At 49.2% G+C, this 21,958-nt stretch overlaps 1 protein-coding gene across 1 annotated transcript in view; it reads left to right on the top strand.

Annotated features, from left to right (window-relative positions):
- Positions 1–21,958, top strand: part of KPNA1 (karyopherin subunit alpha 1) — a 1,070,482-nt gene that overhangs the window by 244,612 nt on the left and 803,912 nt on the right. Inside the window, exon 3 of the mRNA XM_069635818.1 lies at positions 14,070–14,174. Coding sequence (XP_069491919.1) covers positions 14,070–14,174 — 105 coding nt within the window. The remainder of the gene's footprint in view (positions 1–14,069; positions 14,175–21,958) is intronic.

Genomic DNA, 21,958 nt, shown 5'->3' with positions numbered 1-21,958 from the left:
TTAGGGCTCTGGCCAGAGTGATACAGCTTTTTGTGGAGAGGAAGGGCTTGCATGCTCGGATGAGCTTGCAGGTGTAGGCACTTGCAGAGGCCGTAGCACTAACCTGTTTTCTCAAGTTTAGGGAGGAATCTAGGTAGAAACCTAATGTTTTTACTTCGCTGGCGACTTTTATGATGTTGCCATCGATATTAAATGAACGATATTGTTCACCTAGTTTGGAAATGTTGATTGGAGTGGCTAGGAGGAGGAGTTCTGTTTTTTCATCATTCAGGCATAGGTCATGTGTGGCCATCCATGCCCGAATGATGAGGTAGATTGTTAATCAGAGCTAGGTACTTGGCATAGTCACCTGTTAGGGGAATAAGGATTTGAGCGTCATTCACATAGTTCGTGTAGGTGGCACCCATGTGATCAAAGTCGTCAAACAATGTTTTGGTAAAGGCATTGTCTATGGTTGGAGATGCACACGATCCTTGTGGGACTCCACATGTAATGGGGATCGGCTCTGCAGCCGCAGATGCCAAACATTGCTTAGAAATGATTCAATCCATGCTGTGGCCTCCGGTGAAAAGTGTGATGTGGTTACATAGGATCCTATGGTCAACCAGGTCGAAGGCTGCCGATGGGTCGAAAAGGAGCAAAAGTGCAGAGTTTCCTTTATCTTTAAGGTTGTCTATTTGCGTTTTAAGGTCAATCAAGGCTGTTTCAGTGCTGTGTTGTGGCCTGAAGCCGGATTGGTGAAACCCTGGGTTCAAGGAAGTATTGTATTTGGTTGTAGGCAGCTTTGTCTATGATCTTCAGCAAGAAAGGGACAGTGGTAATCTGTCTGATGTTAATGGATATATTGGGGTCGAGAGTAGTTTTTTTTTTTTTGTTTAGCAGATGCAGCACCCAAGAGTTCATCAGGTTAGTTGGTACAGTGCAGTACTTTGTGGTGGCAGGGTGAGTTTTTTTTATTTTTTTGTCAGTGATTTTCTTTTGGAGTAGGGTAATTTTATTGGCCAGTGCTCTTTGGATTTTGGTGCTCCAGGGTGGATCCTTGACACAAAGGTCTGTTTGGGGGGTTGGGGGGGTGGGTGATTCCAGTTCTTTGAGTTTGATGAAGAGTTCAGATACTTGAACTGGCTTTATCAATCCTTTAATTGTAAGAATTGTGTTTGGCTGAGAGGATTTCATCTTTATTGTTGGCAGTGATTTTTAAGAGGGTTTCTTTGTTGGTGGTGGATGGGTTGTTTTTCCATATGGATTCCTGATTCATTTTTTCTTTTTTGAGTTTAGGGGTGAACCAAGTGTTCATGTGGGCCGTTGGTTTGCTTTTACACATTTTTAGTGATGCAATAGAGTCTATGGCCAAGTTGATGGTATTATTGTACAATTTTACTAGTTCCTCAGGGTTGGATGGTAGTGATGGTGTCTGTAAGGATTCGAGAAGGGGCCTGAGATTGTCGACAGTAATATTTTTCTTATTTCTGGTTAGGATAGGAGGGGCTATGGCAGTGGTCGTCGCTGCGGAGTGCAATTTAGGAGAGTGAAGGTAAGTAATCTATGGTCTGTCCAGGGTAATGGTTCGATAGCTTTTCTGTTGGTTGGGCAGTTGAGGTCTGCTAACCAGTCCAGGGTTCGTCCCTTGTCGTGTGGGTAGGAGAACTCTTTGGGTGAGGCCTAGTTCAGACAGGGAATTGGTTAAGAGTAAGAATCCCAAGTTGAAATCACCTAGGATTAAGATTTGCGATGAGGGTTTGGTGTAATGATGTTGTCATCTTCGAATGACCCTAACGGACCTGGAGGACGATGGATGAGGTGAATGGTCAAGGTGATTGATGTTGAGAGTGGCTATTTAGCAGTCAGTAGTACACAGGATGAGGTGGAGACATGGTGTATGGTCAACCTAGTGTCGAGCATAGTCTAGCATTTCTCACTGGAGTCGGGCATGGGGTGTTTGAGGTTAAGGTGAACAGGTCAGTGGTGTTTTGGTTACTGTTTGCGGTTGTTTCACCTGTCCTTGATGTTGTCCAAGTAGTCTGTGGGCAATAAGTCCAGATTGGAGATGCTATTGGAGCATTTTAGCCTTAGTGGTTGTAGGAAGGGTGTAGGTTTAATAGCGTGGTGGACTTTGAGTGGCGGGAGGAATAATGCCGGTTTAATCAGAATATCCATAGGTTGGGCATAGTTATGGCCATACTGGCTGTGGTTATCGATGATCTAGGCCTACGGGGGGGGGGGGGGTATGTAAAGACATATGGCTTGTGGCAAATACAGTATAGATGGCTATGTACAATCTCCTCATACAGGGTATTCCAGAATAGCATAGGCTAGGTAGTACATTTTAATGGTAGTTATTCGTGCCGTAGGGTGTGCAGCAGCAGCAGTAGTAGTACGTTTGCATAGGCTGTTCAATTAAATGTATTTATGTGATAGGGTGGACAAGTGTAGAGTCTGAAATCGTGCTAGCATAGGTGGTGTCATTCTATCGCTCTAGTTAATGTCCAGCGCGTTGCAAAATCCAATAGTAGCTAGTATTCACAGTAAAGATTTTAGGGTCAGTAGGCTGGTCAGCAAGCAAAGGCAATTGCACGTTAGCAGGCAGATACAATGAGTAGTAGACTAGTCAGCAGGCATAAGCCAGTGCAGGTCAGCTAGGGCTAATCGGGCAGATGCAGAAGGCAGTAAGCTATTCAACACGTATAGGCCAATTTTAAATCAGCAGGCAAAAGCAATAACATAGTGTGCTGATTAGCGGATGCAGTTCATTGCAAGTAAACAGGGATGTGGTCAGTTATGTGCAGTAAACAGCAGGCTAATCAACACACATAGGCAGGTAGCCAATCGTCAGGCAAATAGTGAGTAGTAGGCTAGTCAGCAGGGATAATCCATTACAGGTCAGCCAGGGCTGATCAGGCAGATGCAGTAAACAGTAGGCTAATCCACACGCATAGGCCAGTTACAAATCAGCAGGCAAATACAATACCAGCAAATATAGGCGAGTAAATAGATGGCATAGGCAATTGTGGTCAGTGGGTATAATGCAGATAGTATGATATGCTATAAAATTCAGCAGGCAGGTGCAGTAGGCTAATCAGCGTACATGGGCAGTTAGAGGCAGGTGCTAGTCAGAGTTGAACAAAACCGTGCATATGGGTATAGATTAGATATAATTGGTAGATATGTTTATAATAAGGATGGAGTTGTGCAGTGGTGACACAGGTAGATAGTGGCAAGGCAAACTATACGTGCAACAGTGTAAGAGCAGTGAAGTTCTGACGTATATGCAAGTCCAAGAAGCTTGGGAATTATGAACTAAGAATACTTGGGAACATGGTCTCGGTGTATGGCTGTGTCTGTAGGCACTAGCACACAGATCACAGGATGGAAGGCAGTTGGATGTGGAACGGCTTGGTGTTCTGAATGAATGAATGCGATGGTTGCGATAGTTATGTAATACCCAGAAGTTGCTGTCATAGCGGTGCAAGGGCAACGGATGCCAAGATGGCGACAGCGTTCCTGGCAAATCAGATTAACGTGTGGCAATCAGGTAAAAGTGATTATGCTGTTACAAATGCATTCAGGAGGACAAGCATAACATTACTAATAGTAGTGGTGCGAAAGCAACAAAATGCAGTGTAACATTTGACTTAGACAGTTCATGTTAGCACAACGAATTTAGGAGGAGGGAGCTACCGTAAGAAATAAACGTGGTTTTTCACATGCACACAGATGGTAAGTAAACAGCGTCACAACATTGCAACACGCAATAGACAGAAATTTTGCAATGGTTATGCATAACAGTGGGGGTGATACTTGATGAGTAGTAATGCAAGATAGGTACACAGGGGGGATTGGCCCTGAATCGTAATAGGCAGTCAGAGTAGGAGCAGATTTGTGCTGGATATGGGTTGGGTACAATTATACAATGTCTGTGACACTTACTAGCTGGAGGCAACAGTTCTGCGATGAGGGAACCACCCAATGGGGGGGGGAGAACGGGAGTACCTCAAGTCAAGTTGGATAGATAAACATATGTTCGTGGACGGGCACGTTGCTTACCAGTCAGTAGATATGTGGTTGGACGTCAACTAGATGCGGGCTGATGGTCTGGATACAGACAGGCATAGTTCCTGGCCCTGGTCTCTGTCGGCTCTGACTGGCACGGACAGGCCTGGTGCCTTGAAACAGTGCCTTTACCCAGAGTGCCGGCTTGCGCCTTCCGGCTATGCTGGGCAGGACAAATGCGAGTGCTTCTTCAATGAGCAGCAATCAGGTTGCTAGGCAACCGAAGAACATATGGTGGCGGCGGCCATTTTGCGTCCCTCCAGTTTGTTTCACACATGGAAAAGATCAAGTAAATGCCTAAAATGAATATCGAACGTCTGGTAGCTGGAGGTGCAGAGGTCCTCTAGCAGTGGGGAGCAGCAGTGTGCTTACCCAGGCATCTGTAGGACTGGATGCCAGTCGAGTCTTGCTTCAATTAAGCACGTCAGTGATTCATCAGCTGGCGAGGATCAGCTGGTGAAGACGATGCGGGAAAGGGCTCCTTGCCCTCCGACGGACGTAGTGTGATGAGAAAGGTTGAGAAAGTTCAGGAGATCCATGATCCCAATTGCCCCGGATTGGGCCTGGAGGACATGGTACCCGGACCTTCTGGACATGTCCATATGCCCTCCAATAGGTCTTCCACAATGAGAGGATCTTCTCTCGCAAGAGGAAGGTTGGGTTTTCCATCCAGAGGTCAAGACACTCGGCCTTCACGCATGGTTTCTGAGAAGCTGTGATATACGGATTGGGACCTCCCGCATGACTTAATAGAGATTTTGCTACGGCCAGAAGGCAAGTAACAAAATCCTTGTACTGGTGTCATTGGAACAGGTTAGGTAACTGGTGCAGGGATAAGAATGTGGATCCATTCTCCTACAGTACTTTCTTTCCTTTTACAAATGGCCAATTTGGGGCTCCAAGTTGGTACAATAAAAGGATGATTACCAGCGATATCTATTTTTAAGCGCTCCTCAGAAGAAGTGTCTTACTTCAAAATGCCCTTGATTATTCAGTTCCTAAAAGGACTTACAAATGTGTACCCGCCAACCCCTTTTCAGGTACCCGTCTGGATTGAAATTTTGTTTTAAAATGCCTTGCATGTATTCCATTTGAGCCCTTACATTCTTGCCTGTTACGGCTCCTTACTTTGAAAGCTATTCTGCTAGTGGCAATTACATCACCCCGCAGGGTGAGTGAGTTGCAGGTGCTTTCTTGTAAGCCTCCTCACACCATTTTCCATAGGGACAAAGTTACTCTTAAGGTCAAACCTTCTTTTTTAAATCTAAAATAGTCTCTCAATTCCACCTGTCAAAGAAAATTACCTTACCTTCTTTCTATCCTCCGCATGCAAGTAAGAAGGAAGAAAGGCTACACATACTGGACCCGAAAAGGGCTCTCAGTTTCTATACCTCCAGCTAAATTACGAAAAAGTGACCAACTCTTTGTCTGGTATACTGGACACAAACTGGGTGTAGCGGTATCAAAACAGATGCTGTCCAGGTGGATAATTTTGCCAATTACTGAATGCTATAAATTGGCTGGTAAAGAGCCTCCAGATGGGCTAAGGGCCCATTCAATTAGGGGCAAGGCGACTTCAACGGCTCTTCAGAGGGGTGTCCCGGTGCAAGATATTTGTACTTCGGCCACCTGGTCATCGATGCGCACCTTCGTGAAGCACTATTGCTTGGACTCAACATAATCTCAAGGTGGCCTTTTGTGCAAGAGCCGTCCTTCACACGGTTCATGAATATTATTTCTGGAACTCCCGCCTCTGAATTCATACTACTTTGGGAGCCTATCTAAGATGAGGAATTACGTGGGCGGACGCAATCCATTCAAAGAACAAGTTACTTACCATCTGTAACCTTCTTTCGATTGGATGTTCCTCCCACGTATTTCTCATCGATCCACCCAGGCTACCCTGCCGTACAGTTTACGCTAGTTGCTCTCTAAATTCCATAATAGCTGAAGGTCAATGAATGCCTGGTCACCTAATGCACTTCAGCATATCGTAAAAACAGAACTGAAGCCAATGGGCGCGGCCAGAGCCCTTTATACTACAGATTACATTGACGCTCGTCGGCAGCCCTCGAGGGACACCGACGCTGCGCACGCAAGCACAGCGCCCTCTAGTGGAAAAAACAATTCCGAAGCAGCAAAGCTGGAAGATACGAATATATCTAAGATGAGGATAATGAAGCAGTTAGAATAGATTGGCCAGATCGTGGGTGCCATAGGGGTGGCGGAGGGATAATGATGAAGGATAGAAAGAGAGACTGTACGGCAGAAGCATAAACTCATCCGGCAGCCTAGTAGCCGAAAAGAAGAGCAAACAGGTGAGTGAGAAAAACTTGGGTACAAGATTGGTTGTACAGTTGTTAAACACACCTAGATTCGAAGTTGCCCAAACAGCACACACATGCAGTAAAATAAAGGAGGTATAGAAGGCGTAGGCGAAACAGAAGAAAAATTCCCTTTTGCACAGCTCAATTCAACATTGTTGAGTTAGTGAATAGACATCAGGTGGTCAGAACATAACTCGCAGGTGGCTCTGCAATGGGAGGACAAGGCTCCAGGAGAGTCGCAAGTTCTTGGAGCAGACGGCTGCATGCTGGGGGACTGTTCATGAGGTGTGTGGTGGTGGAGCGTGAGGTGCTGTGGGAGGAGGAGGAGGAGGAGGAGGAGGAGGAGGAGGAGGAGGAGGAGGAGGAGGAGGAGGAGGAGGAGGAGGAGGAGGAGCAGCTCTGATTGGCTCCCAGGATTGTTTCTTTAGGTATGGCCTGGCCAATCAAGGAAGCAGCTGTGATGGCTGTGGGGAGCCCTTTTCTACACGAGGAAGCAGTGGCCATGTTGGAAGTGATTCGAATTGCTGCAATTAAACAGCCCAACTGGCCCAGCAATGTTATTCACCTTGAAATATTATACCCAGTGACTTTTTTTGGGCACGATTCAAGCGATCAACTGCAAAATATAGGATTTGTGGAGCGCTCTCGCCACTCAAAATTAAAATGTTGCCAGAACTTGCATGTTAAAGCCCATCTGGGAGATGCCCACGCTGCTCCTGCAGCACAGGATGAAGATTTGTAGCAGTATCGTTGAAAGAGTGTGTGCTACATGGATCCCTGCTGGGTTGGGTACAGTCAAATTAGCTACATATTCATTTGGTGTATTGGCGCAATGAGTAGAGGATAGCACGGATGCTGCCACATTAGTCCCCAGAAACGAGTCGGGGAGATTTGATGTTGGGGAGAATTCTCTTATAAGGCTAATTTCCCAAACCTAGTGAGTCCCCCAGCAGCTCTGCTGGATTTTTGGGGTTTGTTTTTTTTCTCCTGCTAAGAGTGAGACTCTTTTCCTCCCACTCGTAGGCATGATTTGAGGTATGTTTGACTTTTTGTGTGCTTTTGGGCTATAGGGTCTTTAACTCCATAGGGTATCATCTGTTTGATATGATATGGCATTAACGCGCCTATACACATGTGTTGCAAGGCGCGACGAGACGGGGGGGGGACAAGGGGAGACAGACAACGATCCTACTAGGCTAGGTGTCATTCAGATAGTGCAAGGGTAGAGGGGAAAGAAAAAGTGCAAGGGGGAAAGGGAGAGGGGGAAAGTGCAGTACAGAGTTAATCGCATACAGGAAAACAAGGGCCAGCTAGTGGAAAGTGCGAGGTAAGTGCAGACAAGTGCTAGGGAAGGGGGGGCTGTAGGGATACAGACACAGTCCCGTAGTGCAGGGGGTGCCAGGGAGGCAGTGCAGGGGAGAGTGGCTGGGCCAAGGACCGAGAATGGTGAGTGGCCCAGTTGCATATTCAGTGCAGTTTCAGTAACTTTAGCAGGGGATAGGGGGAGAGAAAGCAGAGGCGAAGAGGAAGGTTTTGCGGTGCTTCCGGAACCGGAGATGGTTCTCAAGTTTCAGGGAGGCAGGAAGGCTGTTCCAGAGGGAGGCCCCTGCAGCGGAGAGAGATCTGCCACCAACTTGTTGTTTGGAGAAGCAGCTGACCCTGAGGGAGTTGGAAGCGGATGAGCGAAGAGCTCGAGAAGGAAGATATTTAGGAAGAGAGAGTTGAAGGTATTTTGGCCCAAGGCCCCAGAAGGCCTTGTGGACAATGCAGAGGGTTTTGAACTTGATCCTCGCAGTCACTGGGAGCCAGTGTAGAGATTTCAGTCCTGGAGAGATACGGTCCCTGGGCTTGAGGCCAAAAACAAGTCTCGCAGTCCTGTTCTGGATGAGTTGCAAAGGGCGGAGAGTAGAGGCAGGCAGATTTAGATAGAGGGTGTTACAGTAGTCCAGCTTCGAGAGAACCAGGGCTCTAGAGATTGTGAGCTTCTGGGGGAAGGAGAGGAAAGGAAGGATACCTCTGAGGAGGTGTAGCTGGTAGTGTGACTTCTTAGAGACGTCGTATATGTGAGGAGAGAAGGAGAGTGGAGTCGAAGATGACCCTGAGGTTTTCTGCCTTGCAGGAAGAGGGCCAAGAGAGGCCGGCCAAAGAGCTGCAGGGAAGTGGGTGTGCCGATGAGTAGAATCTCAGTCTTACTGGCATTAAGGCAGAGGTCATTGGCGGCACACCAGTCCTGGATAGCAGACAGTCAGAGATGAGGGAAGGAGAGGAGGAAGCCGAGGGTACCCTGAAAATGAGCTGGATATCGTCCGCATAGCACTGAAAGTTGGGGCAGAGAGTGGCGATGCGGTGGGCGAGAAGTGCCAGATATTGGTTGAAAAGCCAGGGGGAGAGGTTAGATCCCTGGGGGACACCACAGGTAGAGAAAAAGATGTCAGAGAGGAAAGACCCCAGTTGGACCTGGGAGGGTCGATTGGAGAGAAGAGGTCAGCCACGCCAGAGCCTGACCAGTGATACTCAGGTTATCATGGAGACGGTTGAGCAGGATGGTATGGTTGACAGTATCAAAGGCAGAAGAGAGATCAAGAAAAATGAGAACACATGGAGTGTTAGAGTCAAGGTTCGAGAGCAGGTCCTCGCGGATGTTCAGGAGAGCAGTTTCCGTGCTTCTGGCCGCTCTGAAGCCAGACCGATGGTCATGAAGACTACCAACAGATTCAGCATGGAGATTAAGCTGGGAGGTGGCCAGTTTCTCCAGGAGCTTGCCGAGGAAGGGAGTGATAGAGATTGGGCGATAGTTAGCTGGGCAGGAGGTCTCGGAAGAGGGTTTCTTAAGAAGGGGGTGCACAAGGGAGTGCTTGAGAGGGAATGCGAAGGCTCCAGAGGCGAAGGAGTGATTGCAGAAGTCAGCAAGAGCAGGGGCCAAGGAGTCGATGTGGTCCTTGATAGTTTTGGAGGAGCAGGGGTGGACCTGTTTTGACGAGACTTTCACAGATCGGACTTGTCTCGAGACCTCGTCAGCAGAAAAAAGGGGAAAGGCAGAGAAGGGGAGAGGAGAGGTGGCTGCAGAAGGGCCAGAGGGAGAGCAGGGAATAGAGGGGGGAGGTAATAGGAGAGTGAGGACAGGATGTCCTGAGTTTTTGAAAAGAAGTGAGAGGCCAGTGCTGTGCAGAGGGCCTGGGAGGGGACAGGAGAGGTAGAGACTGCAGCAGGGTTGGCCAGCTCCTTGCAGATTTTAAAGAGTTTGGCCGAATTGTAAGATGCCGCAGAGATGCGGGCTTGGATGAGGGCTCACTTCTTGGAGAGAATGGACAGCCGGTATTGCCTTTGGAACAGGCGGCAGGCCAGTTTGTCACAGGATGAACATGAAGCACGCCATTTCCTCTCTGCTTTTCATGTTACACAGCACCCTCAGTGCAGTAACACAGGGGTGTCATAGTGACCCCCAAACATAGACTCCATACCCTGGGACTGACTACTGTCTCCCAGGGCATGTAAAGTCACCATTGACTTTACTAGTCCAAAATTGTGAACAGAACCAGTACAAACCATCATATTGTGGAAGTACTGGAAGGGGTTAATTCGATTGCCCCATGGTCTGTTTCCAAGGGGGCACTGTCCAGTCCCCCCCCCGCCTCCCTCCCCTTGTCGAATTTCTGGCTGGTGGCAGTGGTTACCACGCAAAATATTCCACCGGAATATTTCCTATGGGATGTTCCCATTGATTTTAAACGCACCACTTTTTGATGCAATGTTAAAGATACCGCCGGTTTATTTATTTAATATTAAATCAACGGTTGGGTCTTTTTGCCAGAACTCTTTTCTAAAATGGCGTTCGTATCCGTCTCTGTAGCTCTAACCAAGGTAGAGTCCTTTGTTCCACTTTTTGGCGGGGTTCTCCACAGAAGCCCTCCAAATGGTGCCACTCTGTCTGGGTTCCACAGGATGGGTGGGGAGGGGAATTGGCACCCTGGACTGCGTTGCCTTAGCAACCCAAGTCGCATTCTATTCTGATTGGCCGGTGGTGAGCCGCCTGGCTCACCACTTAGCATGTGTGAGTGACAGCTAGGCTGTTGAATGGGGGTTTTTCTGCATAAAAGCAGGGCCTTTGGGACTGGAACTTCAGAAGTCGCCACAGGACCTAAGAATCTGAAGAAGGAAGAAGCTGAGCCATCTGCAACGACGACACCACTGGTGGAGCCCTGCTGCAACAAACTCGCCACTTTCCCAACAACAAGAGAAGATCTTCTGCTGGACAAGTCTTCTTCCTTTGAGCTGGTGGGATCAACCGGTTCGCCCCTTTCGCCTTCCAAAGACGTCTCTTGGTCGAATCGCCCGTGCCTAGCACCCCGGCAGCCGGATAGCCAAGCTTCACCACTTTGACCTTGAATAAAAGGAAAGCACCTCTTAACCTACGAACTCCGTGGCTGGTTTCATCCCTGGGCAGTGCAACGACTCCAAGTTTCCTCCTCGACGAGATCCTCTCTTCCCCTGGTCGAAACAACGACTGCAACCACTGCCAGGAACAACTTCCACCACTGGAGCTTCCTCTCTCTTTAAGGTACTGTGTTCTGCCTGGCCTCCCTTTCTTCGGTTTGCCCAAGGTGACCCTTAAATCCTTGGCTTTCCAACTGGGTTGGCCCGAGACCTTCTAACTTTACTTCTTGAATCACCCCAACCTCTTTTGAACATTCTGCAAAGACTTTTAGTGTGTTTTAAACAGTGTGATCCTGGGCACATTTCACTTTACTCCATTTAAAGTGGGCCTGGCCTATGAACTTTGGCTCTACAGTGTATACTGCCTTTACTCCCTTGCTTTGAACTTCTAAAAGTGTTGGAAAATGTTTTATTTTTATGCCCTGCCTTTTTCTCTCCCTTTAACTTAACTATTGGAGTGCCATCTAGGTTACGCGCTCACATCTGTTTTAACAAATGGTGGTGTTTTAACTCTGACTTGTCTAATAGTTATCAAGGGAGGTGTCTATACTTACCTGACTGTGTGTTAACTTGCTTTTGATTTAGAGTGCTAGAGTATTTCCTAAAGTGTGTTTTAAATAAATAATTATATATTTTTGATACAAAGCTCTGGTTAGTGTTTGTTTGCTCTACTGTGTTTTAGCCCTATTGTGTATACTCTATAAACTGCCCTACTCTTCTTGAGGGAAGTTGGACTGCTCAGCCACAGCTACCAGGTAAATCTGGGTGGTACAGACTGCTACCAATTGGGTTTACTGCTTACTCCTGTAGTCTTAATCTTCTTGTAGTGGTCCCCAAGGGAACTGCACAGGATTCTGCCTAACATTTGACATCTGACATTAGTCTGCTGCGCTAGGCATACATAAATACAGAAAATCTGAGCAAGTAGTTGCAGTGGACAGCCGCCTCCTGTCCAAGTGTCCGGAGCGTTATTCTGCGGAATAACGCTGACTGGCACTCTGCAGTCACTCCGTGCCGGTGTGACGATGAATGGGGAAACAAAGTAACATACTGACTGACAATCTGCAGTCACTCTGGCGTTTATTTATTTATTTTTATTTATTCCACAAAATGATGCAGATAATTCAGTTCCTGAAAAGGGTAGTCTGCTAATCGACCCCTCCCTTCATGAAGTTCTGTGCAAAAAGCATACTGCGTACATGTGTATTCTGCTGTCCTAGTCTATTGACCTCTACAGCACCAAGGCCTGCAGTGGCACAGGATAAGTTCAAACGTCACATGAATTCCTGGCATTTGCTGGAACACAAACCTCCTACAGGCAGAGGTGGATTTTTAACTGACTGCACCTCGGATTCAAATCAAAATTGTGTAACACAAGTGCGCCTGGTGGCCCGTAAATCTGTACATGTAAGCCATGGCTGGTTGTGGCCAGGTGACTACAACGATCACACAATTCTATAGCCACAGCAATCTGATGTCCTTCAAGTGTCGGCTCTGTGAGCAGGGCCAGGGCAGGACTTGTGCGTTTGTGTCTGGTTTGACTGTCTCCACAGCTGCTATGTGGTAGTATGAGCAGGCTGCTGCCCTTTTTCCGCCCTGCAACACCTTCCTCCCAGTCCCCAGAATTCTCATCAGGTGAGTTCCTGGGAGTAGGTGCTTCAAAGCAGCAGTGAAATAACTTTTGGAAGTTGGTAGATGTGCAGAGGACGCAAAGTTAGAATAGCCAGACTGGGGAGGTGGTCTGGAATGGGAGAGTGGTTCCAACTTTTTGTTTTCTGTTAGGGCTCTCTACAGCATCCTACCTCCTCACCCCAACACTTTCATGGAGGACAAGGGTCACTTGTCAATACAGTGATTGGACCCCTTACAGAAGGCGTTCTTTGGTCCTATCCTCTGACAACTTGGCTTTGTATGGAGAAGGGCAACCCCTTATATCCTTATCTTGATTTATCTTTGCAACTCAATTGAGTGTACGCCCTGCACCAACTTTCTCTGCAATAAATACGAAGATGGAATGCAGCCAAAGCGGAGGGGAGATCTGTTGCGTAACCATGTCAAAGGAACAGTGGGTGTGAACTGTTTTTGGACAATTGGACCAAGGCGCCTCTGCGGGCTACATTGGAACCAGGACCCTGTTCACTGTCGGTGAAGGATGGGCTGTTGGTGTAAACCAAGCTCGCTGAAGTGGGAGTGCAGAACTGAAGGACTCCACTAGTCATGGAGCCCCAGGGTTTTGGACTTGCAGCAATCCAGAATTCCAGATGCTCCTTGGAATGCTGTTTCAACGCTTCAAGACGTCTTTGTGCCAGATTGACTGCACTTGATGCATTTAGAGCCGCGCGTGGCACATGCGGCTCATTTTGGCACTCTATACAGCTTCAGACCTCTTGCTGAATTTTGAGCCAATCAGATGCCAGCTCAGCACATTGAAGCCGGCTGACTAATTTTGGCCCAATTGTGGGCTCTAAATGGTGGGTGCAGTCGACTCGAACACACACTGGACTGCTGGAAGCTTTTGACTCACCAGACTACACCCTAGACTTGACCCAGCGTCTCACCTCCAACTCGGCCACCCCAAACTGTTGGAAGTAAATTGTTTCATGTACATCCACTTGAAATTAATTTCATGTCTTTAAGCACGGTTTGAATTCAAAGTCAATCTCTTTATTTCCTCAGAAACCTATTAAAAGTTTATCCTTTTTTTGCCAGATACCTGCTACTGATTACATACTCACTGTGTTGTACCGTCTATAGATTAAACTTGAATTCAATGTGGTGCCATTTTGATGGGGGGGAAATGCAGCTATGAGAATAGCTTCTACGTATTGGGGATTTCTCTGCTTCCATTACTTTGAGTTGGCATGTGTTAGCTTGCTTCAGAATTACACAAATGCCTTTGTACCTTTTTGTATGTACAAGTGTCGACCTCCTAAGGCAGTGTCCCACAATCACTTTAAAACTGCCTTGGATATTTGTTGTGAGGTGTTGACTTTGTCCCTCTGTTTTACAGCCCCCCAGGCCTTGCCCACCTAAAGGAGCCCCCCCGCCCCAATACCCCTCCCAGCCTTGTGTGCTTGAGTTATTTACTGCCAACAAGTGGTGCCATCATTTAAAAACGTTTAATGACACAATTTAATAAACAAGATGCTGAATACGAAAGGAAAATGTGTGAGCAACCACAATTTTGGAGGGTTTTTTAATGTTCCAGTATGTTATATTGGCAAACTAACATTAATACCCAACATATTTTGTTTCCAGCTATTCAAGCGTAGGAATGTAGCCTGTGCTGAAGAAGAAACTGAAGAAGGAATGTCTGACGGAGGATTTCATGAGGCTCAAATCAATAACATGGATCTGGCTTCGGTAAGTTCTATGCTGATGGAAAGGCGTTTTTTTGTTTTCATGTGCTTTATTTTAATTTTTTAACCTTTATTTATCTTGCACAGGAATACTACAGTACAACATACATTTGTTCATTGGGCGGGGAAAGCACAGAATGGTGTAACAGAAAGCATTTTCAACATGCACATTAATTTACATGGTATTATTCATGGTACGGCTTCCTCTCCTTCCACCTCTGCACTTTGTCGCATCAAGTATTGCGGAAAGCCGCCCCAAATATTTCTCGGGCGATTAGTCAGCGGCATCAGGCCTGCGTACACTTCTTATAAATCGCCCATATCATGTCTCGGAGCCGATTGTCATAAGTGGGTGCCTCCCTACTCTTTCATCGCATTAAGATAGCTCTCTTTGCCAATACCAGACGGAGATTTGCCAGTCTGCGCTTCAGTGGATTCAGCCTGTTCACATACCCTAATATACATATCGAGGGTTCCCACACATAATGGGCTGTTCCACCATCTCCATACTCCTACGTCCCGTCCCCTTTCCTCCATACTTGTGGGACATCTCTCCGTCCTGTGGGACGGGACCGGAGCAATTTGTAAAAAGCATCCACATTCTTTTAAAAAATGTGTCCCTCCTCTCTTTCCTGCGTGGGGCCCGGCATGTGGCCATAACCCCGCCCACCTTGGCTCCCCCCGCGCATCGCCCATCAGTCCTTTTCACGCACTTGCATCCTCGGAAGACTTTCTTCCCTTTTTTCCTCTCTGGCTCTCGCTAGCGTTAGTTTACTAGTGTGTCTGTCTTTCAAATGAGACTTTCCAGATTGTTCATCGTGTCACCGTCGCTTCGCGAGGGCGGATCCCCATCCTCTTTGTTTAGTGTTTGGGTCCGGAACACTGTTGGGACTCCTGTTTTTACTGTGACTCCCTTTCGGTCCGGGCTCTTCAACGTCGGTCGGAGCGGTGGGAGGAGGTGTTCCGACGAACTCCTCCTTCGCATTTTCAGGCGTTCGACGAGAAGAAGAAACGCCCGGTAAGTTCTTTACTTTTCAGAGCACCCCGGCCAAGGGATACCTTTCCGGGTTCCTCTCGGTCCGGGAGGGGCGTTGATCGCTCTGTCACCGGGGTTCACCCTGAGGTGCCCGTTGGGCCTAATAATTCTCCCAAAGTTTTCTCAGAGGGTCTCTGTAAGGGGCCTGTGAACACCAGAGTACACACTGAGGCCCCTCCTGTGGGGGCTGTTTGTAGACCCAGTTCTACTGAATCGTGGGGTACCGGAGCTCGCTCTGGGGCCTCTGTCGGATTCCCTCAAAAACAAGACAGGGGTGCGCCCCGAGGCCTTGGTGGGCTGGTTGTTACCGAACGGATGTTCGAGGCCCGTGCAGATAAGGCTGTTACCGGGCCTGGATCCGAGGTCCCTCGTTCAGAGGCTAAAGCTACCAACAGTTCTGAGATGCCGGGAAGGCTTTGTCGGTGAAAGCGGTTGCTCACCGTTCCTGCTCTTGTGGTGATACCAGATCTGTTGAGGGGGCAAAGAAGCAAAGTTCTTCTTTTACCGGCAGTGCCGAGGTCCTTCCTTCGAAGGCCAATTTGGCGGTTGATATGTCACAAAAACATTCCAGGCCTTATAGTACCGGCTCGGCCGAGGTTCTTTATGTTAAGGCTAAGATTAAGAACCCTGATCCATCGACGGGGACCCCTGCCTCACTTCTTCACCTGCCGCAGTTCCCCTCAGATGAGGACAAAATGGCGCCCGTTCTTGCCATGACCACGGCAGCCATTTTAGGTGCTACCCCTACAACTACGCCATCGGCCTCTGGTGTAGGGCGCAGTCCCTTGGCTGAACCTATGGTCCCTTGTGCGCATCCTTACCGGCCGGTTTATGATTGGAACGCCCGGATGCCTTCCACACAATGTTTTGTTGCACGCGGGGGTGGCTCCTTTGATTTATGTGGATACGTCGGTGGAGGGGCCGGTGTGGCACCCTTCCCCGTTACGTCCTTGGATTTGTCCACCTCATGAGAGGCCTTCTCAGGTTCTGAAGCAATCTCCTGAGGACGCATTTTTTCGGTACTTTTGAGGCGCTTATGCGCACCGACCCCATGAGGGAATATTTTAAAGGGCTTTTCAAGGAGATATGTCCACCTGTGCCTCCGGCTCCACCCGTTCCTCTTGTGGTTCCGCCGGCACCTCCCTTGCCTGTGGTGCCTCCCCCGGCTCTTCCGCCTTTGCCTCCATTGTCCCCAGTTGACAAGGCAGTGCCTGACACGGCTCAGCAGGATCCTGACTGGTTAGATGACCCTCAAGGTGATCAGGACAACGAGGACCTTGCATGCTCTATCAGAGCCTTTCATGACCGGGTACTGGACATGAGTTTCTTAGATGTTCCGGTGCCCGAGGCACCCGCTGCGCAGGAGGGTCTGCTTTCTGGGGCTTTCACCCTGTCTCCCTTGGAGCGTACCGGCCTGTTCCTGCAGAAGGACGTTCTGGCCGAAGTCCGAATAGAGTCTGGAAAAAGCCACACTCAGGACTTTTTGTCAATAAGAAGATTGACGCGAGGTACAGGCTGCATTCTTCGGAAGTGGTGGCCCTGTCGTCGGTGGTGGCTGTGGCTACGTTGCAATCCAGACCTGCAGCATCCTCTTCCACGACGGTTACTCAGGTCTTGGGAAAGGAGGACAAGCTCCTGGACTCCCTAGGGAGGAAAATCTTTGCCAACTCAGCCTTGCAGCTCAGGCAGGCCAATGCTGAGTTGATATTGGCGGGAGCTAACATGCAGTTGTGGAAAGGTCTGTCAGAGTTTGAGGAGCACTGCCCGGTCGAGAAGTTGGAAGACTTCAAAGGAGGCCTTTCCGATGTTAGGGTCTTGGCCCACGATCTCCTGGAGGCTGCGACTCACCACGTAGACACCTCGGCTAGGGGCCTGATGCTTGGGGTTGATGCCTCACGGCAGGCGTGGCTGCATGCCACTACATTTTCTAAGGAAGTGCAAGACAAGGTGTTGGACCTTCCATTCGATGGTAAGGAGCTTTTTCATTCTACTACTGATGTAGAGCTCACCAAGACCAAGGATAGCACTCAGATGGCTAAATCATTGTCTGTTCTGGTCAAAGCTCCTTTCAAATCCCAGAGACTGTTGTCGCAAAGTCGACCCTCCTCTGGTTTTAGGGGCTTCCTCGACCGCAAATCTCGCAGAGTGGATACTCCTGCGGTGAATAACCGCCATAGACAACAACGCACATGGTTTTTCTCCCGCTCCTCAGCCTCCTCATCAGGTTCAGGTGGCACCACCACCGATAAACCTGCCAAATGAGGGTTTTCCGCGCTCGCACGAGACCCCGGTGGGAGGACGCATTGCGTCTCATTGGGAGGCGTGGCAGACCATCACAGAAGACAGATGGGTCTTGTCAGTCGCTCGAGCGGGCTTCCGCTTACCTTTACCCCCTACCCCACCCCTCAAACCTCCTTTTCAGCTGTCGGGCTCACCCCTCCCTCAAGGCCGAAGTTCAGAAACTTCTGGACCTCCGAGCTGTGGAACCTGTTCCCCTTGGGGAGCGAGGGGAGGGCTTCTACTCCCGGCTGTTTACGGTGCCCAAACCCAACTAGGCTGGCCTGCGCACCATCCCAGACCCTTACCCAGTTCAATCTTTTCCTACCCCAAGAGAAATTCAAGATGGTCACGCCCAGCCAGATACGCTCCTCCTTACAGATGGGCGATTGGCTCAGCGTTGTGGAGCTTCAGGATGCGTATATGCATATCCTGATTTGGAATCCACACAGAAGATATCGCCGCTTCTCTTTGGGAGAGGAGCACTTCAAGTTTCGGGTGCTTCCTTTTGGCATCAGCTCAGCGCCGTGTGTCTTCACGAAGATGTCGATGATTGCGGCCTATCTTCGTCTCCAGGGTATCCATGTGTATCCTTATTTGACGACTGGCTCTTACGCAGCCCTTGTCCACTGGCAGCAGCAGGCAATCTCCAGTCTCTACTTCAGCTCCTGTTCTATCTTGGGCTGTCGGTGAACTGGCGGAAATCCTCCATGACGGTCTCGCAGGACCTGATCTTCCTGGGTTTTCATTGGAACACGATTGACTGCAGAGTGTATCTGACCGAGGACAGAATGGCGGATCTGTTAGCCACGTGTCAGATGTTTGTGCAGTCGGAAAGCTTGTCGGTCTGGTGGTTCCAGAGGCTTCTGGGTCTCATGGCCTTGTGTGTACTGGCTCTTCCTCTTGCTCGTCTCAAAATGAGATGGACGCAGATGGCGCTTCGGAGTTCATGGCGTCAGGCAGTGGATCCGGATTCCATGTGGATAATGATTCCGGATTCCATGAGTGGACCTGGATTGGTGGTCATCTCTCAGCAATCTGTCTGGGGAAGCAGGGTTTCAGGACCCGGTCCCCATGGTGACTATCACGACAGACTCCTCCCTTCTAGGGTGGGGTGCGACGTTAGATCTTCAGGTTTCGGACCTCCGGTCGCCTCAGGACAAGCTCCTGCACATAAATCATTTGGAGCTTCTGGCAGTCTTCCTAGCGCTCAGGGCATTCAGACCGCTCATTGTCAACAAAGTGGTCCGCATAAGAACGGACAATGTGGTGTCAATGTATTACATAAACAAACAAGGGGGAATGAAGTGCCCCCCCCCCTGTGGACCTGTCCATCCAGATTTGGGAGTGGGCCATGCTTCATGGTGTCTGGCTGCTTGCAGTGCACATCCCGGGCCAGCTGAATGTCACAGCGGATGCCCTCAGTCGGCAGACAGTGGTCAGTGGGAATTGAAGGCGGAGGTCCTCTCATGGATTTTCTCGTCCTGGAGCACACCGTAGGTGGACCTCTTCGCTACGGCGGCAAACAAGAAGCTTCCTCAGTATGCCTCCAGAGGGGGGCTGGGAGCCTCCTCTCTGGGGGATGCTCTCGAGATTCCATGGCACAACATGAGAGCTTACGCCTTCCCGCCTCTGCCTCTAGTTCACCGTGCAATTTGGATGTTGAAGAACTCGGTGAACTGTTCCCTTCTACTCATAGCCCCGTGGTGGCCGGCCAGGTTTTGGTTCTCAGAACTTCAACACCTGTCGGTGTATCCGCCGATCAGGTTACCAGTAACTCCCGATCTTCTTCACCAAGGGGAACAACAGATGTGGCACCCCTCCCCACAATCGCTCAGTTTGGCGGCATGGTGCCTGAGTTCAAGTCTTTAGAGCATCTGAATTTGTCTGCGGATAACATGCGCATTATCCAGGCAGCCAGGAAACCCTTGACCAGATCTCGATACAAGAGTAAATGGCTCAGGTTCTGTCATTGGTGTTTGGAGAAGGAGTTGGAACTGAGGGTGGCCACGATTGACAGTGTCCTTCGTGTCCTCCCTAGCAGAGTCAGGGGTTCATGTCATGTCATGCAGGACTTACCTGTCAGCGGTTTCCGCTTACCTTTCTACAGACCTGTTATTATTCTCTAACCCAGTGGTGAAGAGGCATTTTGCTGGCTTGACACGCCTCTACCCTCCGGTTCGTAATCCGCACCCGCCATGGGACCTAAATGTAGTCCTGACGGCGCTGTGCCATAAACCCTTTGAACCAATGGCTACGGTGGACCTCAAGTACTTGTCTTGGAAAGTGTCCTTTCTGGTCGCCGTTAAGTCAGCAAGGAGAGTGAGTGAGCTCCAGGCATTGTCGGTGGAGCATCCTTTCTTGGTCTTTCACAAGGACAAGGTAGTCCTTCGAACAAACCTGGCTTTTCTACCGAAGGTGGTGACCGAATTCCATCTGAATCAGTCGATCTCCCTTCCGGTCTTTTTTCCGAACCCTGCCTCAGAGGCGGAAAGGGTTCTACACTGTCTTGAGGTCCGAAGAGCTCTTAAGTTCTACCTGGACAGGACTTCCGAGCCTCGACTTTTTGTGACCTTCGGTAACCCTCTGGGCAAGCTGGCGTCTAAGGCAACTATTTCTAGGTGGATCGCCGCTTGCATCAGTCTTTCACCGTCCAAGGGCTGAAACCTCCTAAGGGTATCCATGCACACTTGGTGCGGGGCAAGGCAGCCGTGGTTGCTTTTAAGAAATATGTCCCCTGGGAGTCCATCGCTAGGGCAGCTACTTGGGCCCCCCCCATCTGCTTTCTGTAAACATTAATGTCTTGACATGAGCTCAGGAGCTGACACTCAGTTTGGTCAGGCTGTGCTGAAGAACCTGTTGTAAGGGGTATTTCCAGCCACCCGTAGTTCCTGTAAGGAGTGCTTGGGAGTCTCCCACAAGTATGGAGGAAAGGTGACGGGACGTAGGAGTATTACCAGGTTACTCACCGTAGTGACCACCTTACTCCTAGTCTATAGTCCCCTTTCCTCCATACGCCTGCCCGCCATCCCCTCTAATAAGGTTCCTCTGTTATTGCTAATGGGTCTTTGACCTGGCGATAGAAAAGGACTGATGGGTGGGGCGGAGCCAAAGTGGGCGGGGTTACGGCCGCGTACTGGGCCCCGTGCAGGAAAGAGGAGGGACACATTTTTGAAAAAAATGTGGATGCTTTTTACAAAGTGCTCCGGTCCCGTCCCACATGACGGAGATATGTCCCACAAGTATGGAGGAAAGGGGACTATGGACTAGGGGTAAGGTGGTCACTACAGTGAGTAACCTAGTAAATGTTTGACACACTCTTGACATTCTGCATCTAGGGCACTTTCCTCCCGATGTGGTATACATCTTCTTGAGGCGGGCCGGAGTGAGGTGGGTTCTATTCAAGATTTTTAAGTGAATTAGTCTGTGCCTGGAGTTCATTGATATTTGCGTCGGCTATATCTGCAGCCAGTAGGCATCTGTTAAAATGACCTCCAGGTCCCTCTCCCAATCACTCCTAATATCAGTAGTTTGCACTCCCCAGGTCATCTGTGCCAGTTTATATAGCGCTGAGGCCGACACCCCCCCCCCCACACACCCTTCCCTTCTAGGATCAGTATATAATTAAGACATGGGTGTGACGCTGGTTCCTCTGGGTATTCAGGCCACACCGCTTAGGCCACAGCTGAGCGACTCTGGCAGTACTGGAGTTTCTGAAGGGTCGTGCCCCCCACATGTCTTGATCAAATCCCACAACACAAATTACCTCTCATAGAACAAATCTCCCAAGGTCAAAATGCCAGCCCAGCGCCAGTGCGTTGCCAGCTCTTTGTCATTTGCTGGACTTAGGAAGGGTGCATCCCAGATTGCTATAGCTCGTTTATATAATACAGTATTCCTGGGGCGTTCAATTAACCTAGTTCATGCCTCTTGTGTTACAGACACTGGAACAAGTGTTGCACCGTATTCCCCCAGCCAAAATATGCATCAAAGCCGATGGTGCTACACCCTGCCGTTCTAGTTCTATCTATATATATATTTCTGAGGCTTGTGGAATCTGCTTAGATCACATGCTGTGCATAGGCCGACATCTAGTGGAAGCTGCGGAGTATTAGTTTGTTTTTCGAAACTCTAAAATGGGCGTCGACACAGGGCGTGCCAGTAATACTATCCCTAGTGTGACGTCCCCTGTACCCATGATCCCTCATGCGTCTAGGACCCTCAGATTGTTTTTTTCCGCCATACTGGTCGGAAGCATTTTGCGGAGTTCCTTGGCTAAGCCATCAATTTGGAAAATATTGATAATTTTACCCCTTTTCTCCACCCCAACGTCGAGATACCGAATTTAGATACTCGACGCCGGACCGGAGAGGATTTCGACCGTCGACTGCACGACGGATTTGGGCCTTGAGGCTTCTGTCTCGGCCCGGGCCCGGGCCACTGGCCTCGGCCCTGCAAGTAGGGAGAGTGGGGGG

This window comes from Ambystoma mexicanum, chromosome 7p, assembly GCF_040938575.1.
Source record: "Ambystoma mexicanum isolate Mex_15411 chromosome 7p, UKY_AmexF1_1, whole genome shotgun sequence".
NCBI classification, from domain to species: Eukaryota; Metazoa; Chordata; class Amphibia; order Caudata; family Ambystomatidae; genus Ambystoma; species Ambystoma mexicanum.
This window is presented reverse-complemented; position numbering and strand designations above follow the sequence as displayed.